Source organism: Dendrobates tinctorius, unplaced genomic scaffold (assembly GCF_039654945.1).
Source record: "Dendrobates tinctorius isolate UK_male_01 unplaced genomic scaffold, ASM3965494v1 ptg000196l, whole genome shotgun sequence".
Classification (NCBI taxonomy): Eukaryota; Metazoa; Chordata; class Amphibia; order Anura; family Dendrobatidae; genus Dendrobates; species Dendrobates tinctorius.
The window spans coordinates 17764008-17786377 of record NW_027361863.1 but is presented as its reverse complement, the minus strand read 5'-3'; the positions used below and the strand labels follow the sequence as shown (position 1 = coordinate 17786377).

Sequence of the window (22370 nt, the reverse complement as noted above, 5' to 3'; positions counted from 1 at the left end):
AACGCCATTTTGGAGAGTGAGGGAAGGAGGCCTGCAGAGCACGGGGAAACGGATCTCCCTGGCGCCATGGCTGACGGCTCCAACCCGATCTCAGGAATGAACTGCCAGCAGCTAGAAGACGAAATTGCTGAACTGACCACCCATCTGCAGCTGAGGCAGGAGGCCTTGGAGCAGCTGAGACGGCAGCAGGCCCAGGAGGGGCCTATGCCTGCGGTACCCGCTCCACAGGTACCTGCTGACGCTGCAGCGGACTGTCCTCCGGCAGCGCTGATTTTCACTTCCACGCTGTCCATGCGGCTGAGTGTACCGGAGGACCCGAGAGCTGAGACCATGCCCCGCCTGGACCTGTTGCAGCTGCGCAGGTCCCGACCGAAACCCCCGCGGACCCAGAGCTGCCATCGGCCTCACCATCACCGACAACCATTCCGGTGGATATCCCTGCAGCTGCCCACCGTCATGAGCCTGCACCGGAGCAGAGACCGCACCGCCAGGAGGCCTCAGGTACGTCAGATGTTCCTCCACCTGGGAAGGCCCTGGGGTGCACCACGGCTGCAGTGGCTGGCCAAGTTGTGCTAGACCTGGTCTGGGACCGGGATGACTGTCCCCAGGGGGAAACATTAGAACCCCTGATAGTGGCGCCGCGGTGTAAGACAAGCTTGGAGCGGTCCCGGGAAGAGCGGGAGGAAGAAGAGAACTGGGCAGGATGTCGGACCACTATCCGGCAGCTGGCAGCTGAATACCGGGAGAGGGAGCAGCGCCGGCTAGAGATACTGGGCCCAGATCTGGACCGCAAGGAGAGGGCCCGTGCTGGTCATTACGGCCCCCGGGATGCAGCTGGATGGGGACAAGTGCTGAATATGAACAAGGAGAGGGGTTTTGGATTTATTGCGGACCCCAAGAGGATCAGTGACTTGTTCTTCAACAGGAGGGATGTCGAGTCACATCTGAGGAAGGGACATCCTGACAGAGACCTGCAGCCTGGGGAGTATGTGACATTCACCCGGCATGAGGGGCTCAGGGGGTGGTATGCCCTGAATGTACGTCGTATTCCAGATGAGCTTATTGAGAGGTACAAGCCGAAGCGAGCTGTTGCTGCCCCTCCACCCACTGTTGCCACCCAGACTGCCCAGGTACCTGCTTCCAGGAACCAGGCTGCTTTTACATCAGCTCCAGTCCGGCAGCCCAAACCAAAGATCCCTGGCTTCACACCTTGGGAAGAAGACTATTTAAAAATTGTCACCGATTACCTTGAGTCTGGTAGCAGTTCTAGTTCAGCTTCCAGAACCCCAGGAGGGGAACACAAGTAAAGAACTTTCAAATCTCGTTACCCAGGAGGGTTTGTTTGCACCAATTGTGCCTTTTTCTATTGTTCGTTATGTTTTTGTTTTTCTGGTAGCACTTTTGTTGCCTCGTTTTTGCAATGGCAGCGTTCGTCAATTTTGAACTAGCGATCATGAACTTGGAGTGATCCAAAAACTCTCACCTGTAAATAGTTGCACCTCTTTAGGTGTTCTCTCTTGGTTTTACATATAAAAGACACTTTGCGAAGATAATGTTTTACATAAGGGCACGTTGCGAAGATAATGTTTTGCATGGACACTTTTCGAAGATGATGTCTACCTCAAGGGACGCTGCAGGAGATCTCGGCTGGGAGCGGTGTCCAGCACTTACAAGAATAATTGTTGAGTGTTTTACTATAAAGTATTTGATAATGTGTTTTATAAGAGTATTAGTAACTGAGAAATGGCTTTTGTAGAAGAATTAGGAATGTCTGATATAGAGATGAGTGATATGAATAAAGAATTGAAAGTGACAGGTGACGGACCAGGTATTTGCGTTCAGCGTCTTGCGTCTAGAAAAAGAGAAAAATGAGAGAAAAATGTGTTACAGAGAATAGCACTTTGAATTGAGAATTGCACTTAGAATTAAAAATTTTAGAATTTAAGATAGAATTGTTTGTAACGTTCAAGATGAGTACCTCCTATACTAGGAAGATTAGTATAAGAAAGTTTGTTATGCATTACATAATTTTTGTATGTTTCTTTGCTGTCTACTTTGTTACCTTGCAGCCCGCGGACGTGCTGTGTTTAACGGGGGGGTATGTGGTGCCCCTGAGGCTCAGTCGCCACAGAGGTACTGCACCTTCTCCTAAGGTGTAGTGCCTCACCACCTAGGTAAGTTGGGAAGGTGCTGTGGTTAGAGTTGACAAAAATTGAGTTCTTTGGCATTAACTCAACTCGCTGTGTTTGGAGGAAGAGAAATGCTGCCTATGACCCAAAGAACACCATCCCCACTGTCACGCATGGAGGTGGAAGAATTATGTTTTTGGGGTGTTTCTCTGCTAAGGGCAAAGGACTACTTCACCGCATCAATGGGAGAATGGATGGAGCCTTGTACCGTAAAATCCTGAGTGACAAACCCCTTCCCTCCGCCAGGACATTAAAAATGGGTCATGACTGGGTCTTCCAGCAAGACAATGACCCAAAACATGCAGCCAAGGCAACAAAGGAGTGGCTCAAAAAGAAGCACATTAAGGTCATGGAGTGGCCTATCCAGTCTCCAGACCTTAATCCCATAGAAAACTTATGGAGGGAGTTGTGGCTCTGAGTTGCCAAGCGACAGCCTCAAAATCTTAATGATTTAGAGATGATCTGAAAAGAGGTGTGGACCAAAATTCCTCCTGACATGTGTGCCAACCTCATCATCAACTACAAAAAAGTATGACTGCTGTGCTTGCCAACAAGGGTTTTGCCCCCAAGTAATAAGCCTTGTTTGCCAGAGGGATCAAATACTTATTTCTCACTGCAAAATGCAAATAAATGTATGTAATTTATACAATGTGATTTTCTGGATTTTATTTTTGATATTCTATCTCTCAATGTTAAATACTTATTTCCTTCATTGTATAGATATGTACTGCATGACGCATGTAATGAACGAGGTGAGATCGTGCATCGAGCTCCAGACCGAGGAAGATTGACAGTCATCTTGTGTTTCTCCATTTTCTAATAATTGTGCCAACAGTTGCCTTCTCACCAAGCTGCTTGCCTATTGTCCTGTAGCCCATCCCAGCCTTGTGCAGGTCTACAATTTTGCCTCTGGTGTCCTTAGACAGCTCTTTGGTCTTGGCCATGGTGGAGAGGTTGGAGTGTGATTGAGTGTGTGGACAGGTGTCTTTTATACAGGTAACAAGTTCAAACATGAGCAATTAATACAGGTAATGAGTGCAGCGTAGGAGGCTTCTTAAAGAAACAGGTCTGAGAGAGACAGGATTCTTGCTGGTTGGACAGTGATCAAATACTTATTTCATGCCATAAAATTCTATTTAATTATGTAAAAATCATATAATGTGATTTTCTGTGTTTTTATTTTTAGATTCTGTGTCTCACAGTTGAAGTGTTCCTACAATAAATATTACAGACCTCTCCATTCTTTGTAGGTTGGAAAACTTGCAAAATCAGCCGTGTATCAAATACTTATTTTCTCCACTGTATATGGCAAAGCACAGCTCTTATAATTATGCACTGTATAGCGCTTACCATTATGTACTATGTGGAGCTTACAAGTATGTATTGTATGGCGCCTATAATTATGTACTGCGTGGTATGTTTATGTGTATACTGTATAGCACTATACCTAAGAGGAGGCACAAACACAAGGTGTCATTGCTGGTACCATCCAACATAAGGTTAGCACTGCACATGATGACACTCCTTACTTCCAAGGTGATGATCAAAGTTCATTACTTGTCTGATATTTTGGCCCTTATGGCTTGCTCACACAGGCGTACAACACGGCCGAGTGCCATATGATATTTTTTCGGATAGCGCTCTCTCTAATAACGTACTTTGGGGCAGAGCAGATCTGCGATTATTTTCACATGCCGATTGCTGCGAGTGGCTCCAATATTTGGATCACACGCACCCATACAAGTCAATGGAGCATGTACAATATCGGGCTACACTCGGGTGACATCTGAGTGCAGTCCGATGCCCGCTCACATAGACAATGGAGAAGATGGAGAAATTAATGTTCTCCATCATCCCCGCAACCTGTACTGCGATACTCTCCTGTGATCACACTAAGGTGACACTTGAATCAAACTCCGACAGAGTAAAAAATGGAGTCTGATGGAAGATGTGCTATTAAATATTCTGGATTTATGGATGATAATAGAAATGTATATTTGATGTGTTTGCTAAGGTAGAGAATCATTCTACTACCTAAATATATACACTTCTTTCGGATCTGGCAAGTGCTGAATTTTGAGATATTCTGGAATATCAGACAGACACAAAAAGATTGAAAGATAAAAAATAAAAATGTGTTCTGATTTTCCTGCAAATGTGACCTCTTGTCTCCGCTGGATTGTTCGGATTATTATATGCCAGAACTTCACTGTATATATATATATATATATATATATATATATATATATATACTATAAATATTTTTTTATTTTTTTTTTTAAAGGATGAATGGAAATCTTTCAGAAATTTTCCACAGAGAAGCTTTTTATTTTCTGCCGTGGATTTCCTTGCCACTTCATTAGCCTTCACCTGTTGTGGCCACGGATGCACCCTGCCGGCCTGCCAGTATGTATATTACATGCGTACAACAATATTGATCTTTATGCCTGACTGCATAGTTTTCTATATATTTACTAGAACGCCATTTTATTTTTAGCTAGGAAATTTTGTGACTGTGCCCCCCTTTTTATCTCACGTCTTGGCTGTAGGGACCTTGGGGAGACACTAATGTGGGAAGACAGAATGTAATATGATGGGTGGGGGAAAGGGAGGGGAGACAAGCGGAGAGGACATGAAGCACAAGGTAAGGGAAGGGAGGAGGGTGAGGACCACCGAGGCCCTCCTCTCCCCTCCACCACCTGCAGCAGCTTTTCCATTGGTTCTGCGGAGCTGCCAGTCTATGGCTGATGTCATCCTGCAGTGCTGCTAGACTCTGCTCCATCCTAAGGACATTACACAGACCCTCCCCCGGAGCCAAGTATCCCCCCTAAAGCTCCACATCTCCCTCCCCAACACAGAGCATCTTCCCCAAAGCAGAGCATTTCTCCCACCCCCTGGCGTACACCTCTTAGCAGATCACCGAAGCCGCCAACCTGACTGAAATTTTTAATTTTTTAATTTTTTTGCAATTTTTGCCATAATCCGTCAAGGATCGCCCCCACCCAAGGCAGAGCATTACAGGTGAGCAGCTGCAGAGCATCACATACGCAGAGCATCCCGCACACAATCAGACCAGCAAATCCATAGGAGCAGCATCTTCATCCGTGCATAATCCCGCCGCACAGGGAGCAGATGGGCAGGTTGCAGATCCCAGTGTTGGGGGGGGGATAGAAAATGGGGGGCAAGATGCAACCAGTGACATTGAGATTACTGAGTGACAGCGAGACTGCAGCTGATTTAGACCTTGCGTGACAGTGTAACAGCACAGGACTTGTGTAGAGGGGTAATTGCAAAAATGTAATATCATGTTTAACCCTTGTGCAGCCTGAGTTACTGCTGGTAGGAAAGAGACAGCACAGGTTTGAGAGACGAGACTGTCTGCGATGTCACAGAAGGAAATCATTCGTCTAGATTGATTTTGGGGGATTTTCTTGCCATTCTTTCCCTGCAGAAACATCACATGAGGTCCGCAGACAGCGCTGAATAATACCGCGAGATAGCCCCCTCTTAAGTGCATCAAGACCACTGGCGACAGCTAAGAATGATCGGGAAACTCGTCTGCCTGACGGTCCTTCTGGTCGCAGCCGTTCTGCATGCTGTTACCTGCAATAAAGGTCAGTATAGAAATGGGCGGGAGTGCCTGTATATATATATATATATATATATATATATATCTATATATATTGTGTTTTCAATACCATACAGGACTCAATGTTACAGTAATTCTCCCTAAAAACCCCCCAAAACCCTGTCTGTGAGTCGTCGTCTTCCCAGCAGAAACAGTCTTTTCGGTATCTGTTTCCGGGAAAGTTGGGTGATACCCAATATGGCCTCCACTATGGCTTCTGCGCTCCCAATAGGGAAGTTTTCACCGAAACTAGTGGTAGTTCCTACTACTATTGGCAAATATGCCAGTCTGTAGTCTGAGAAAGCTCGGTGACAACCAAACTATATATGTTACCAGTCACACAGCTTTCCCAGAAATGAAAATACGTCAGTGAATATAATTTTTAACAACACGATGGTTGCATTAAATATGAGTATTTGATAGAGAGCAGCTTTGGAAATTGCAGTATCAGGTGCAGACAGAACATGCTAGGAGTTATAGTTTCCCCACAACTGAAGAAACACTAGGCCTCATTTGTGAACACTCGCTTTGTTGCCAATAGCAACCTATCAGAGCTCAGCTTTCATTTTTTAAACTGCTCTCATAAAATAAAAGCTGAGCTGTGATTGGTTGCTATTACCAACTGAGAGTTTTGATGAATAAGGCGGCTCAGTGGCTCTTCGGTTATTGGGAAACTACAACTACAAAGACAGTTTTTACTCTTTAGGTAATTTTCATAAGCTGACTATATATGAAAACTGTCTAAAAAGAATAACTGTACTTGCTGCCCATAGTAACCAGTCACAATGCAGCTTACATTTTTCAAGAGCAGAGTATGAACTGAAAGCTGCTCTGTGATTGGTTGCTATGGGCAGCAAGGCCAGTTTGGCTTTTAGGGTAATTTTACATTACTCCTTTCTGCACGTTGATTCGTCCCATCAGGGCATACGTCTGAACCCTCCACAAAACGGAATCCGGACTTATGCTCTGACAGGGCAATAGACTATAATGGTGTCGGCAGAGCGATGTGCGCTCTGATGTGCATCATTTTCAGTCCTACTGGAGGCGGACACCCAGATGCAATCTGGTTCCATTGCTCCTGTATACCATCAGGCCCCATCATTCCTTCTGTATAACATCCAGCACCATTACCCCCTTCGCTCCGGGGCCGGTGTATAATATCCACCCCCTGCCCCGCCATGCCCTCTGCCTTTACTAGGATTTGGCAGAATGGCTCATGGTGCAGAGCTCACAGACACCAGTGCGGTCCTGTAATGGGAACAAACCAGTGTAATAAATCCATCCATGACATTTCTTCCTCCTTAATCTTCCCCCATCACTTGTAAGTCAGTTGACTGAGAAGTGGAAGGAACCGCAGCAACTCTTAACGTTACCGAGCGGGGTCACCGAGTGCTGATGAGCAGAGGGCAGAAAAGCCGCCACCACTCTTGCTGACCCCATAACTACAGAGTCCAGACCTCCTCTGGTATTAACATCAGCACAATCACTGCGACCCCCTCGAGGAGCTTCTTGGCCGAGCAGCTGCATGCAGCCGTACATCACCAAGCACAATGCCGAGTGTCGGATGGAGTGATGTAAAGTCGCCACCGCTGGACTCTGGAGGAGACGTGTTCTGTGCAGTGACGGGTCACACTTCTCTATCTGTCGTCTGATGGCAGGGTCTGGGTTTGGTGATTCCAGGAGGATGTTACCCCCTGACTGCATTCTGCCCCCTGTACAGATGGAGGAGGAGGATAATGCTATGGGCTGTTATCAGAGGTCGGCCTCGGTCCTTAGTTCCAGTGAAGAGACATGTTTATGGTTCAGCACCAGACATTGAGGACATTGAGTACAATTTGGGGATGATCCTTTTGTGTTCCCCATGACTGTGCCCAGTGCGCAGGGTCCATACAGAAATGGAGGGGGCGTTTGATGGAAGAACATGACCGGCTGCACAAAGCCTGGACACACCATCCAGTGACTAGGACAGAGGTTGTGAGCTCGGCCTGTCCCCAACAACAGGGTCTAACCTCACAAATGCTCTACTAGATCAAGGGGCAAAATCCCCATAGACACCTCCAAAATATTGTAGAAATGTTTCCCAGAACAGCGGGAGCCGTTTATATCTGCCGAGGCACGACTCCATACTAATGTCTATGGATGTAGAATGGGAGGTCAGAGAAGCCCCATGGAAGCGGAATATGTTGGTGTCCCAATACTTGTGTCCATATGGTGTATCTAAACTTCCTAGACTCTGTGCTTGTGCTTCTGTGACATTTCATAAAAAAAAAAACCCATAGTCCAGTGATTCTTAACCTATGATTCACCATTTGCAAAACTACATCTCCCAGCAAGTCTCAAAAGCCGCAGAGCCACTCAGTTGGCAAGCTAAAACATTGCAACCATCTCCCTACATCTCAGCATCCTTGACCCCTGTGATTGCAGCTGGTTAATTGCAGTCACCCCTGAATGGCCAGGTATTGCGTGGAGTTTCGATCCTATTTGGATGGACCCAGCATATGCATGCCAGCATGGCTGCAGCACCCTGCACTGGACGTTGCTAGGCAATGCCCTGCGTTTCGCTGAATAGAGCTGATGGGAATGCGCAGGGTGTGAAGGTCGGGGAGCTCTTGCCGAGGATCATTACTTATGTTAGAAAAAAAAAAATCAATCCCCTTTCATACCCGGTCGGTTCAGCTCGGCGTGATCCTAATATAGCAATGGCTGAGGATGCTGACGGGTGTAAAGTGACAGATGCTCGTCGCACGTTCTATTTGTGCTCAGAAGCAAAAGGAGTTAATGATTTATGAAAACAGCTCGGCAGACAAAACGCGCATGTGATCGTATGCATAATGTATGGGGTAAACAGATGCAGAGATCACTGTCATACATGCAAAAAAATAGCTCCCGAGGCAATCACATCTCCAAAATATGATATTATAAATCATCTCCTGGATCTCCAGCTGTAGAAAAACTACAACTCCCAGCATGCTCTGATAGCATGCAATGCAAAATCCGTACTAGGCCACCCATTTTGGTCTTGTTATGGGGCAAGGCGGCAAACTGCACTCTATTGGCACCAGCTTCTGGGTGCAAGTGCTATCTGTGCACCCTTGAGGCCATGACCCTGCTGGGATGCTGAGATGTCTGATGCCCACCCTAACTGAGGGAGCAATCCATAAGATATAATGGCTAGTGAGTGGTCACAAATTCACTTCCAAAAGGGGCCCATTGAGGCTGGGGACTAATGGATACCCAGACCCAGGAGAGGACACAGACGGAAGGGGGCCCCTGTGCAAGAACAATATATGGAACCGTCGCAGTCTAATAGCTCATTATAAGGCACAATTACACCTGCAATGCAAGTGCAAGTGGGGCCCCTGACCTCCTGGCCCCCTGCTCGGCTTCAGAGATTGCACCATTGTTATGTCTACCCCTGCCCAGACCCTTCAAAGAACCAATTACACAGCACATTTCGATCCCAATTCCCACACCTTTCTCTTACATGCACAGTGGCTCAGTGGTCAGCACTGTATGGTGGCTCAGTGGCTAGCACTGCAGCCTTGCAGCGCCGGGGTCCTGGGTTCAAATCCCACCAAGGACAACATCTGCAAGGAGTTTGCATGTTCTCCCCGTGTTTGTGTGGGTTTCCTCCCACATTTCAAAGACATTCTGATAGGGAATTTAGATTGTGAGCCCCATCGGGGACAGTGATGATAATGTCTGTAAAGCGCTCTGGAATTAATGGCGCTATATAAATGAGTAAAATAAATACAGTACTGCCCTGGATATATTCTGGAGGAACTTTTATGAATCATTTCCACTGTGCCCCAAAGTTGAAGGTGTCATTTTTCTGAATTTCTGCTAGAGTTTTGATTTTTGTTTCACTGTAAGGGGTTAAAATGATGAAAACTGTTCCCAACCCATGGATCTTCTTCTACATTCAAGCAAATACAGTATGTGCTTCTTCATTCAAGCATATGAACATATAACATTTAGATGGGGAATGCTTGCTAATTTCATGGTGGCTTTACACCACTCCAGCAGACGCTTGGCATTGTGCAGACCTCTTAGGCTTGCGTGGTTTCTCCATAAAGCTCCTGATGTACATATCCAATCTTGATGTTGAGACGGCTATGAACTCAGTTGTAAGTGTTCCTACAGAATGATTTCATTAGCGTTTTAATGTTTTGACCTCCCTGTATAAACTCTTACTGGTAAAGATATGCTATGTGTGTCCCTGAACCTTGTCCATCACACAGGGTGTCCTCATACGTCCATCTGGCTATGCCGTCTCTTTATTCTATGACCTTTTTAGCTGCAGTTTTTTGTCATTGATCGCTACAAAAATATTACTTCTGTGTTACACTAAGAACCCAGTGATTCTAATAACAGCCATGTAATACTGTACGTCTCCAGTGTTGGCGCTGCAGAGGATTTTAGCACTTGCTTCTCGGTACCTCTACTGGTTACTGGTGTTCCCAGCAATGAGACGACCTGAACCTGTTCTTTTTCTTTCAGTTCTTTTCTCCCCACTTTTATCTTTTATCATCCGCCAATGTTCTTGGGTCGCCCTCCCAGGCCTGTGGGGTACTCGGTACCGGGCCGGTATCAGCGGGATGTGTCACAGCAGCAGTGACCCGGTCCGTGGCCCTTGGCGCCCAAGTAATAGGGAGATTGAATTATGGAATGTAGTTAATTGAATGAACAGTTCGTGATACCACCTGTGGTGTTCGGCAATTGAGGTGTTAAGCCGACGCTGAATGCAGATCCTCTGGGACTGATGGTATGGTGCAGCAAAGATGTAAAAGCTCCCCACAGGTGAAGCTGTAGTCCCAGGGCAGTGTAAAGGAGATGATAGTTGGGAGACGTGGATGGTGCAGAAATGTAGCAGTGCTGAGGGTGTTGGCGCCGGAATGAGTGGAGGACACCAGGGCTTGTAGTTCCAAAGCTTCACTCACAGTCTGTACGTACACACAGGTGCCTGCCTCCGTGCCGTGTCCTCCGAGTTAGGGACTCGGTCAACCTCCAGGCAAGATGGAATCCTCCCTTCCAACACTCCGCCAACATGTGCCTTTCTGAACGTCTCCTCTATAGCGCCTTTAAGTGAAGTACTCCTAGTACTGAGTCACACTGGAGTTCCTCCTAACAGATGTTCCCAAGAACTATCTTTGTGCGGCAGACAGCTGTAGCCTACTTCGGGGACTCCTTGCTCCTAAGTCCTGGCTCACTATCAATGTTGCTGTTGTGCCCTCAAGTCTTATATGGGAGTAGTGCATTTACAGCCCACTACTCCTCCGGTGTCTGCTGCAGGACCATTAGCATCCATACAGCCTCGGGGACCGGGCCCCAGCCTTGCGCTTAGAACTTCTAGGTGGGGTTTTACTCTAACCCACGTCCTCTGTTCCCTTTTTCTCCTACGTTCCGTACTAGTCTTTCCTTCTTATAGAAGATCAGGTTTCTGTTCAATGTCTTTCTCCTTCTTTCCTTTCCCGTGTCAGCAGACCCGGGTCACTGTGATCTGCTGCAGCTCCTCCTTCCTCCATCCCTCTATCAGGGATCCTCTCTCCTCAGACTGACTGACTGAACTCCTAACCCTTCCCGCTCTTTTATGTATTCTAACTCCACCCGCCTCCCAGCACGTTTCGTGTTCCAAGCAGGGAGCCACCAAAGGTGCTCTGCTACACTCCAGGCAGGGAGCCGCAATGTGGCTTTGCTACACTACTTTGTGATGATGGGTGCAGGTGTTGGAGCATGGTCAGGAGCCTCCAACTTACCTGGATTGTAGGGTACCACACCTCAGGAGGAGGTGCAGTACCTCTGTGGCAACTGAATCCTCAGGGGCGCCACACTCTTACCTTTTCACAGCTGTACTTTCTTTATTTCCCCCCCACCCCCTTTCCTTCTTTACAGGGAACCTGTTACCATGCTTTTACATATGGGAATAGTGGTATGGGTGTGTAGGCGCTTGGCCTCAAATAAATATTATACCTTTTTTGTGGAGATCTGATGTGCAAATCATGAGAAATCTAATGTAGAAGCCATATGCAAATCAGGCAGAAGGTGTACCGGGGTGTGTCCATGCACTTGGACCACCTTTTCCAAGTGATTTGACACACACCCGCTCTGCACTCCCACCCTGATTTTGATATGGCTTCTACGCTAGACTTCTTCAAACTGGTACATCGGAGGATCTCTATTGAAAAAGGTGTCATTTTGTATTGTGGCACAAGCGTTCCACTACCTCCGTGTGAAAATGTGCTGACAGGTTCCCTTTCATTTTACACACTCAGCTTTCGTTCTTTCTTTTTCATCTTTTCCCGTCTTCTGTCCATAGTTTCCTTCTTTTTCCCTCCTTCATTCATGATCCTCTTGCCTCTTCACCTTTCCTCTTCCTCAGTCTTTATCGTATGTTCCTTTTATTTATGGTCTTGTTCTTCCACTCCATACAACTCGTCTTTTACGTCTTCCTCGGTTCTTTCTTCTTTTACTTCCTACATCATGGTATTCTTACGCTCTTTCCTTCCCCAGTATACATTATCATTCTCACCCTGGTTTTTATATTTCATGTCACCTTTCCTAATCTTACTGGTAGACATCTTCTGCTGTATCTTCATGATCTTAATCCACTCCCCTCTTTATCCCTTCAATGTCCATCTTCTGTCATCGTTTTCTCCTTTCTTCCTCTTGCCTTCTCATTACACCATTAATTGTATTGTCTATCTTTGTGTGCGCCTCCTGATGAATTCGGTGTATATTTCAACTGCTGTATGCCATCGCCAGAAAGTTACGCCACTTTTGGGGAGTAAATTATGGTGAATTTGTCGGACGTGCTTGGCCATGTCCATGAGCTTTTGTTGCTTTTTAAAGATTTGTCGTAGTTGACCAGTATTGGTGTAAAAACAACAAAAATCACAAAAAAAAATTGTGATTCATTTTCAAGCAGTTTAACCCCAGGATTCTGTTGAATGCTCCATATACAGTATTATCCTTATGATTTTGATCTTCACTTTACACTTCCTTTATTCTTCTTCTCCTCCTTATATCATCAAGTTATTGCTCTTTTTCCTTCTCCATTTTTATACTCTCAATCCAGTTGTCTCTTCGCGGCATCGTTATAAATCTATCTTTATTTTTATATATATATGATTGCCTTCTTGCTCTACTTTACAAATTCTTTAGATTCTTGATTTCTTTCGTAGATCATCCATATGTTCTTGATCTCCTCCCTATAAGATCGTTATATTCTTGATATCCTGTCAACATCATCATTATGCTCTAACGTTGCACCCTACATTATGATGATGTCCTTTATCTCATTCCCTTCTTATCTTTATATTTTTTATCTCCTCCCTACATGATCTTTATGTTCTTCATCTACTCCATACATCATGTCTATGTTCTTGATCTCTTTTGATATTATCTATATCATCCTATGTTCTTGATCTCCCTCCATACACCCATGTTCATGAGATCTTTACATAATCTTTATGATCTTGATTTACTCCTTGTAACACCTTTTTCTTTTTGATTTTCTTCCCATATCATCATTATTTCTTTCTCCACATTTACACTCTCCATGCACTTTTCTCTTCATCGCACCATTATACTTTTGTATCCTTATGTCCATGATCTGCTCCTTACTCATCTTTAAATTTTTTGTTTCCATATATCACATTATTCCTCCTGACTCCTTATCGTACCATTATTTATATTGTTTCATCCTTGTGTTCTGGTCTCTTCCCTAGATCATTTTTATGTGTTTGATATCCCATCTCCATTGTCAGTATGTTCTTCTGTAGATCTGCTCTCTACCTTATCTTGATGTTCTTTATCTCATTCCCTCTTTGCTTTTTATATTTTTAATCTCCTCCTGACATGATCTTTTTGCTCTTGATCTCTTCACGTCAGTTTTATGGTCTTTATCTTTTCACTAGATGGAGGCCCGATGCTATGGCATCGGGAGGGCGGTAATGTCACGATGGGGGCAGGCTTTGCAGCGTTGAGAATCTCTCCCCCCATGTGCTCACCCACCTATCCACTCTCTCTTTCCCCATGTGCTGACTTCTCCCGTCTGTGCTCTCTTCTTTGACCTGTCTACCCCATGTGCTCTCCCCCTTGTCTGCTGTCTCTCTCCTTCTTGTGCTGTGTTCTCCCCCCATTGCTGTCCTGTTTGAGCTGTCTACCTCTGTGCTCTGTCTCTCACCCCTGTGTCTGACCGTGTACAGAACATACCACAGCAGGGGAGGAAGCAAAAGACAATACTGACATTACAGCAGGAGATCGAAGAGGATACATTTTGTGAGGTAAAATATTGTTTAAAAACAGTCAGTGAAATATTTTACCTCCTCTGTGATCCCCTGCTGTAATGTCCGTATTGTTTTTTGCTTCCTCCCCTGCCCAGGAGATGTAGTATGCTCCGTACGCGGTCAGACACAGACAATTTTTAAAATGAACTTTCGTTCGTGGGAAAACCCATTTAATGTGACCGACTTCCTCTGCCTGTAGACACGTTGCACATCTGCCTCCGGGATCCGCCGAATGATTCACTGCGCCTGCGCGGAATTCGCGCAAGCGCAGTGCGACGGTGTTCCACTGGTGGTACTGGGCAAGAGGCTGCGTGAGAGTGTGAGTGTGTGTGGTGCGACGGTGTTCCGCTGGTGGTAACGCACAATAGGTTGGTACCAGCAGCAGTTTCCATATTGGGACACCCATCACTTGGGTGAACCAATATGGCGGATGGTGAACTTCCTCCGCTTGGAATTCTGGGATACTGTGACATCTGGACAGAACAAGAAATGAAAACATTACAAGCAATTATATAAATAGATAACCTGTCTATTAATTTGTTTTGTATCTCCTTGCTTTACAGCCTTTATAATCTTTATCTTTTAGATCTCCATCCGTCAGTATCATCTTTATGTTCTAGTTCTCCTTTCTTTATAATTACATTTCTGTTCTAGATCTCTTCATATAATCATCTGTGTTCTAGACTTGCTTCATTTTCATCACCTTTATGCTCTAGATCTCATTCCACTATCATCATATTGATGTTTTAGATCTCCTTTTTTCATCTCCTACCTTTATCATATTCTTTATGTTCTAGATATCCTTTCTTTTTCACTTTTACGTTCTAAATCTCCTTCATTTATCGCCTCCTTTATTCTCTAGATCTCCTTTCTTAATCACCTTATTAATGCTCTAGATCTCCTTCCTTAATCACCTATTTTATTCTCTAGATCGCCTTCCTTAATCACACTCCTTTATGCTCTAGATCTCCTTCCTTAATCACCTCCTTTATGCTCTAGATCACCTTCCTTCATCACCTCCTTTATGCTCTAGATCACCTTCTTTCAATCACCTCATTTATGCTGTAGATCTCCTTCCTTAATTACCTATTTTATTCTCTAGATCTCCTTCCTTAATCACACTCCTTTATGCTCTAGATTGCCTTCCTTAATCACCTCCTTTATTCTCTAGATCTTCTTCCTTCATCACCTACTTTATGCTCTAGATCGCCTTATTTCAATCACCTCCTTTATTCTCTAGATCGCCTTCCTTCATCACATCCTTTATGCTCTAGATCGCCTTCCTTAATCACCGCCTTTATTTTCTAGATCTCCTTCCTTCATCACCTCCTTTATGCTCTAGATCACCTTCAATCACCTCATTTATGCTGTAGATCTCCTTCCTTAATCACCTCCTTTATTCTCTAGATCTTCTTCCTTCATCACCTCCTTTATGCTCTAGATCTCCTTCCTTCATCACCTCCTTTATGCTCTAGATCGCCTTATTTCAATCACCTCTTTTATTCTCTAGATCTCCTTTCTTAATTACCTTTTTATGCTCTAGATCTCCTTCATTCACCTCCTTTATTGATCTCTTTTCTTTTTTTTGACATTCTCAATTCACTTGTCTCTTCTCACAATTCTACATCTTCTTCCAGCTCTGTGTAATGATTTCCATCCTTTCTCGTTTCCGTTCCTCATTTTCTAAATTTATAGATCTTCATGCTCTAACTATTCTTCTTTCCTGTCGTCCACGTTATATATTCCTCCCCGATATTCACATTCTCAGTCTTCTCATTTCCTCGTGTTATGTACAGTATGTCATCTTTTCTTCCTTGGATGTACCTTCTCAGTTGCTTTCCGTCTTCCTATTCACTTTTTCCCATCCTCTCTCATCTTTTACTTCTAGACCTTCTTTCTTTCATATTTTCCCATTTTTGTACCTTCTTGATATTTCCATCCCTTCTTTCATGTTCTTTAAATAAATCTCAACCTGTGCATATTATTTTGTTGTGTTTACTTATAAGGTTCAACGTTTTTGGTGCAATTACGGTTTTCAAATACCCTGATCTTATAATTATCTTATTAAATTATTGTTTTCTGCAGCCACCACTTGAGGGAGCTGATGAGCTTACTACATACTGTTTATACACGGAGCTCAGTAATAACACATTAGATGGTGAGCTCCCCCTGGTGGTCAATGCAGGGAAACGGGGGCTCTGTGTTGTAAAATGTCTACTCCAAGTAAGTCCCAAAAAAACAGGGCATGCTGAGGGATGTAGTATTGCAAAGGTTCGAGAATCATGAGCTAGAGACCAGTGCTCTAAAGTAACATGGTCAGCTGCTATCATTGTGTGTTATCCATCACACACTTCAGCCCTGCTCTGTGCAGCTAGAATTCTCACTGGCTATGGGCGCTGACTGCTGGGTCACGCTCATAGTATTCCGGCAATGACTACAGGCGTCTGCTGCAGACCCCGGGTTGTCATGCCGACCCATCGGCGACCCACGATCATGTGACACGTGCGCCGATGGTTGGGATTAGTGACACGCTTCTGGAGCAAGCATGTTAAATGCAGCTGTCAGAGATTGACAGCGGCATTTGACTTGTTAAGAGCAGCGGGTAGATTGCGATTCTCACAGAGGCTGTTAGGGGCACATGTCAGCTGTTCAAATCAGCTGACATGTGCTGGAAAAGTTGCGGGCTCATCGCCGGAACCCGCATCATGCAGGGGGAGCCCACCTTAGACGTCACTATACGTCTAAGGTGGGAAAGGGTTAAAGTTATGTATATCTTTACAATGTAAATACATTATTTTTACATATTTTAGTGGTTACCATTAGTTAATAAAATTACACTGTGTTTCCACCTTCATTCTTTCATTCAATTTAAGACCCCCTGATATGCAGTTTGCAGCCTATGCACACTTTGGATTTTTCTTTTGTGAGAGTGTATATCACAGTAATATAGGTTGGATATAAGGTCTGTGTCTCTCAGTAATGTGGGCTGGATGTGAGGTCTGTATGTATCTTGCTGGAAGATACATACATACATACATACAGACCTCTCCTAGTAATATAGGCTGGATGTGAGCTCTGTGTGTCTCTCCCAGTAATATAGGCTGGATGTGAGCTCTGTGTTTCTCTCACAGTAATATAGGCTGGATGTGAGCTCTGTGTGTCTCTCCCAGTAATATAGGCTGGATGTGAGCTCTGTGTTTCTCTCCCTGTAATATAAACTGGATGTGAGCTCTGTGTGTCTATCCCAGTAATATAAACTTGATGTAAGGTATGTGTGTCACTCCTAGTAATATACGCTGGATGTGAGCTCTGTGTGTCTATCCCAGTAATATAGACTTGATGTGAGGTATGTGTGTCACTCCTAGTAATATAGGCTGGATGTGAGGCCTGTGTGACTGTCCTAGTAATATAGGCTGGATGTGAGGCCTGTGTGACTGTCCCAGTAATATAGGCTGGATGTGAGGCCTGTGTGACTGTCCCAGTAATATAGGCTGGATGTGAGCTCTGTCTATCCCAGTAATATAGGCTGGATGTGGGCTCTGTCTATCCCAGTAATATAGGCTGGATGTGGGCTCTGTGTAATCTCTCTCAGTAATATAGGCTGGAATTGAGGTCTGTGTCTGTCTCCTAGTAATATAAGCTGCATGTAAGATCACTGTCTTTCCCAGTAATATAGGCTGGATGTGGGGTCTGTGTGCCTCTCCCATAGTAATATAGTAATTTTTGCCAATTCTCTGTGAAATCTAGCCCTATCTCAGGAAAAATATATCTTTGTACTGTGTTAGCCAGTTGATAAAAAAATATTAAGAAAAATATTACAATTTGAGAGTGCCCAGTGGTTGATGCCTATTAATGGCGAACGGAAAAGATGGTGATATATAGCAGTTTTCGAGACTACTTAGGTCTCGTCATCAGATTCAGTATAACAGGAAATAAGACAGGTGACGTGCAGCCATTGGCAGCAGAACTATTAATATAGGAAGAGGAGAAACAGGTGTGGCAGTAAATATTGGAGCAGTTCATAGATAAGAAGTGTGAAAGCTTTATTGTCCTCTGATTGAGGTCTGGTCCAGAGTTGTGATGCCCCCAAATGGTCTGAGGAGCACATCCCTTAATTAATTGCAAAAGTAAGGTGTTCCTCATGTTGGAGAGGACAGAGGACTTCTGACAATGATACTTCTTAGATTTGGGGGCTACCTAAAACATGAAAGTGGGAGGAAATATAGTTTTTCATCAGGCAACTTTTTGCATAGAGATATTTTTGTACCAGAAGTCATTTGACCACCCAACATACCTTAAGGCTACTTTCAGACTTGCGTTATGAGGCGCAGCGCAGGGCCGCTGCTAAGCTCCGCTCCCGACCGCGCCTCCTCTGGTCAGCTCCTCCTATGGGCGCATGACGCTGCATATATTTAGCGTTGGGTACGCTGGTCATGCGCTGGTACACTTTTGCCGGCGCATCCGCCCTTTTGGCGCTGTGCCGAGCGTGCAAAAATGCAACACGGTGCGTTTGGTGCACGTCGGCGCAGCGCCAAAAGGGCGCATGCACCGGCAGAAGCATACCAGCGCACAGCCAGCGTACCCAACGCTAAATATAAGGGTACGCTGGTCACATGCAGCGTCATGCGCCCATAGGAGGAGCTGATCGGAGGAGGCGCAGCCGGGAGCGGAGCTTAGCGACGGCCCTACGCTGGGCCTCATAACGCAAGTCTGAAAGTAGCCTTAATGAGACAATTTTCATCCAAAACGTGAAAAAACCTCTATTTAAAAAAACCCCAAAACATATTATATATGTTCCAACCCTACATATAGAGACGAACACCTTGGTGGCCTCAGAAATACGTTTTTGATTTTGTAAATCAAGAAAACAACATCCAGCCCATGAATGGCAGCACTTCCCAGGACTCACATCCAAACATGATATTTCATATTTTTTGGATAAGTTAAAATAGAGAAGATACAACGCGTTTCGGATAAGTACAGTATAACAGTATATATCCTTCTTCAGGTATCATAAAAACACAGTACAAATTCTACTAGTATAAAATTCAATTACACTTAGATATAGTAGCAGTCCTTTTATACCAGTCTCAGAAACTTGATTTGGGGTGTGGACCTAGTTCAGGAACAATCCCACTGATTGATCCAACCTTGACAACATAGATGCAAAAAAAAAGAAAAAAAAAGAGGAAAAAAAAAAAAAGCAACGTTGCTTTTTTTGTGTGTGTTTAAGCACTTAGGGCGCCGCGATTTGTCTGTTCTTCTCTCCCAAACAGGGTTTTTTTTTTTTTATATATGTTTTTTGATTTTGTGTTATACTATGTCTGATGAAGAAACCTGATTAGTCACGAATGCATATCAAAATGATTGCACTCAATTGCATTAAGGCATGTCAATGTGAAATACATGAAGTGTGACTAGCGTAATGGCTTTTGAAATTTAGGAAAGATGTAAATACTTATGTCACCCCCAAAAATTAAGAAAAGTATTCAAGGTGTGATACCTTTATTGGCTAACCAGAGAAATTATATTTGCAAGCAAGCTTTCAGGGCTCAAAAGGCCCCTTCATCAGGCTATATTACAAGTGAATTACTGAGAAAAGATGGCAACATTTAAATAGGAATTACAACAGGACATGAGATGATGCTAGCTATAGACAGGCCAAGGAAATCAAATTAAGGTTTTTGTTACACATGCAGATGAGGACCAAGTGTTCTATTAGAGAGGTGTGAACTGTGTTCATGTAATGAGTCATGAATCCAGGTGTCAAATTCAGTCCTATTGTTAGCGATTGGAACATATTTATAAATTTAAACTCCCAAATCTTCCTTTCTCTGTCACTATTAAAATGACTTTTCAATATTAGGACTTTTAGATCTGCCAAGCTGTGTTCAGGTCTAGAGAAGTGTATTCCTACAGGTGTGTCCAGCTCATTTTTTATTGTATGTCTATGCAGATTCATCCTTGTTTGTAGTTTTTGCTTAGTTTCCCCGATGTATGTCCCTGCATTGCACCTTGTACACTGTATCATGTACACGACATTGGAGGATGTACATGAAAAAGAGTCCATGGTCTTATAGTCCTGATTTGTGTTGGGTATGGGGACTTTATCTGTTGGTGATATGTGGGTGCAGGTCTTGCATTTCTTACTGTTACAAGGGACTGTGCCTGTCTCGGAAGGTGATGCGAGGGCACTTTTGACAAGGATATTCCTTAGGTTGGGAGGCAGTGGCAGTTCCAGGAATATTGCTTTCAGTCTGTGGTCTTTGTGGAATATGGGTTGGAGGTCAGCGCCAATTTTCCTTAAAATGTTCATGTGAGGGTTGTACGTGACCACAAGCGGCGCCCTGTTGTTTTCCTCCTTCTGTTCGTAATCCAGGAGGCTGCTTCTTGGGATCCTTGTAGCTCTGTGGATCTGTTCATCAATTACAAGTGGATGATATCCTTGGTGTAGGAATGTTTTCCTGAGTGATAGTAGTTGTAGTTTTCTATCCTCATTGTCTGAACAGATCCGAATGTACCTTAGAGCTTGACTGTAGATTATTGATTGTCTCGGATGAAAGCTGTTCCATCTCAGGTATGCCGGACGTCCTGTGGGTTTACGGTAAATAGTCGTTTGTACGGTATTGTCTGTGATGTATATAGTTGTGTCCAGAAAATGGATTTGGGATTTTGAAAAGTTGAGGGTGAGTTTGATGGTTGGGTGGAACTTGTTGAAGTTGTTGTGGAAGGTAAGCAAGTCCTCCTCTGAGCCTTTCCAGATTATTAGTAGGTCATTAATGTAGCGGAAGTATGCTAGAGGTTTGATAGTGCAGGATGCGAAAAAGAAATTTAGGAAAAACACATGAGATGCTTAGCACAAAATTTGGCCAAAAAATGTGAGCCCATTCATCAACGTCAAGGTGATCTCATGGATCAGATGGGTCCCTGACCTGACCACCTAGTGTGGACACTTACCTCTGGCTAATAACTTGGTAAAGCCAGTATTTATAGGAAGGTCAGAACCAAATGTGATTGGATGTAATTAAAACCACAGCTTGGTGAAGGGCGGAGTGCTCAGTCAGAAAGCTAGCATACAAATAACAGAAACAGGGCCCATCTGATTCATGAGATTTCCTTGACGATGGTGGATGGGCTCACATTTTGACATGCCTTAATGCACTTGAGTGCAACCATTTCTTCATTTTGATATATAAGCTGTTTTTGGGTATGCACTTGTTCAGACTAGTTCTTGATGTGCCGTCAGATTTCTGTTATTAGTCACGAATGCAGCTACTTGTTACCACTTTTCAATTAGCCATTAGAAGGTATAAACCACCGAGGACTCTCGAATTTTAATATTTAGCTCTACCTCAATGTGATTGGATGGAGACGTCGGTGATCAGCAATTTTCACGTCTTGCCACAAACTCTCAATGGGATTTTTTCTAAACCATCCATTGTCCTTAAAGAAGGTGAACTCATGCCCCAATCTCAAGGCTTTTCCAGCCACTGACAGGTTTTTCTCCAGGATTGCCCTGTATTTAGCTACATCCATCTTCGCATCAACTCTGATCATCTTCCCTGGCTCTGAGGAAGAAAACCTTCCCCACAGCATGAAGCTGCCACCACCATGTGTGACGATGGGGATGGTGTTTTCAGGGCAATGTGCAGTGTTAGTTTTCCGCCCCACATAGAGTTTTGCATTTAGCATAAAAAGTTCTTTGGTCTCATCATCCGAGCCCTTTCTTCCACATGCTCACTGTGTCCCCTAATTATAGGGTGGATATGAGCTCTGTGTGTCTCTCCCAGTAATATAGGCTTGATGTGAGGTCTGTGTGTCGAGGTCTGTGTGTCTCTTCCAGTAATATAGGCTGGATGTGATGTCTGTGTGTCTCTCTCAGTAATCTAGGCTGGATGTGAGCGCTGTATGTCTCTCCCAGTAATATAGGCTGGATGTGAGATCTGTGTCTCTCCTAGTAATATAGGCTGAACATGAGTTTGAATTTCTCTCCAAGTAATATAGGCTGTTTGTGAGTTTTGTGTGTCTATCTCTCTAATGTAGGCTGAATGTGAGCACTGTGTGTCTCTCCCAGTAATATAGGCTTGATGTGAGGTCTGTGTGTCTCTTCCAGTAATATAGGCTGGATGTGATGTCTGTGTATCTCTTCCAGTAATATAGGCTAGATGTGAGGTCTGTGTCCCTCTCAGTAACATAGGCTGGATGTGAGTGCCGTGTGTCTCTCCTAATAATATATGATGAATGTGAAGTTTATGTGTCTCTCTC

General features: G+C 44.3%; 1 protein-coding gene across 2 annotated transcripts in view; it reads left to right on the top strand.

Annotated features, from left to right (window-relative positions):
- The first annotated feature begins 4863 nt into the window (after positions 1-4863).
- Positions 4864-22370, top strand: part of CLSTN3 (calsyntenin 3) — a 72766-nt gene continuing 55259 nt past the window's right edge. Inside the window, exons 1-2 of one of the 2 annotated variants that reach the window (XM_073552978.1) lie at positions 4864-5210; positions 5641-5803. In XM_073552978.1, the coding sequence (XP_073409079.1) occupies positions 5731-5803 (73 nt within the window). In that variant the 5' untranslated portion in view covers positions 4864-5210; positions 5641-5730. Of the gene's footprint in view, positions 5211-5240; positions 5330-5640; positions 5804-22370 lie in introns of those variants that run through there. The other variant, XM_073552979.1, reaches the window with a different exon arrangement.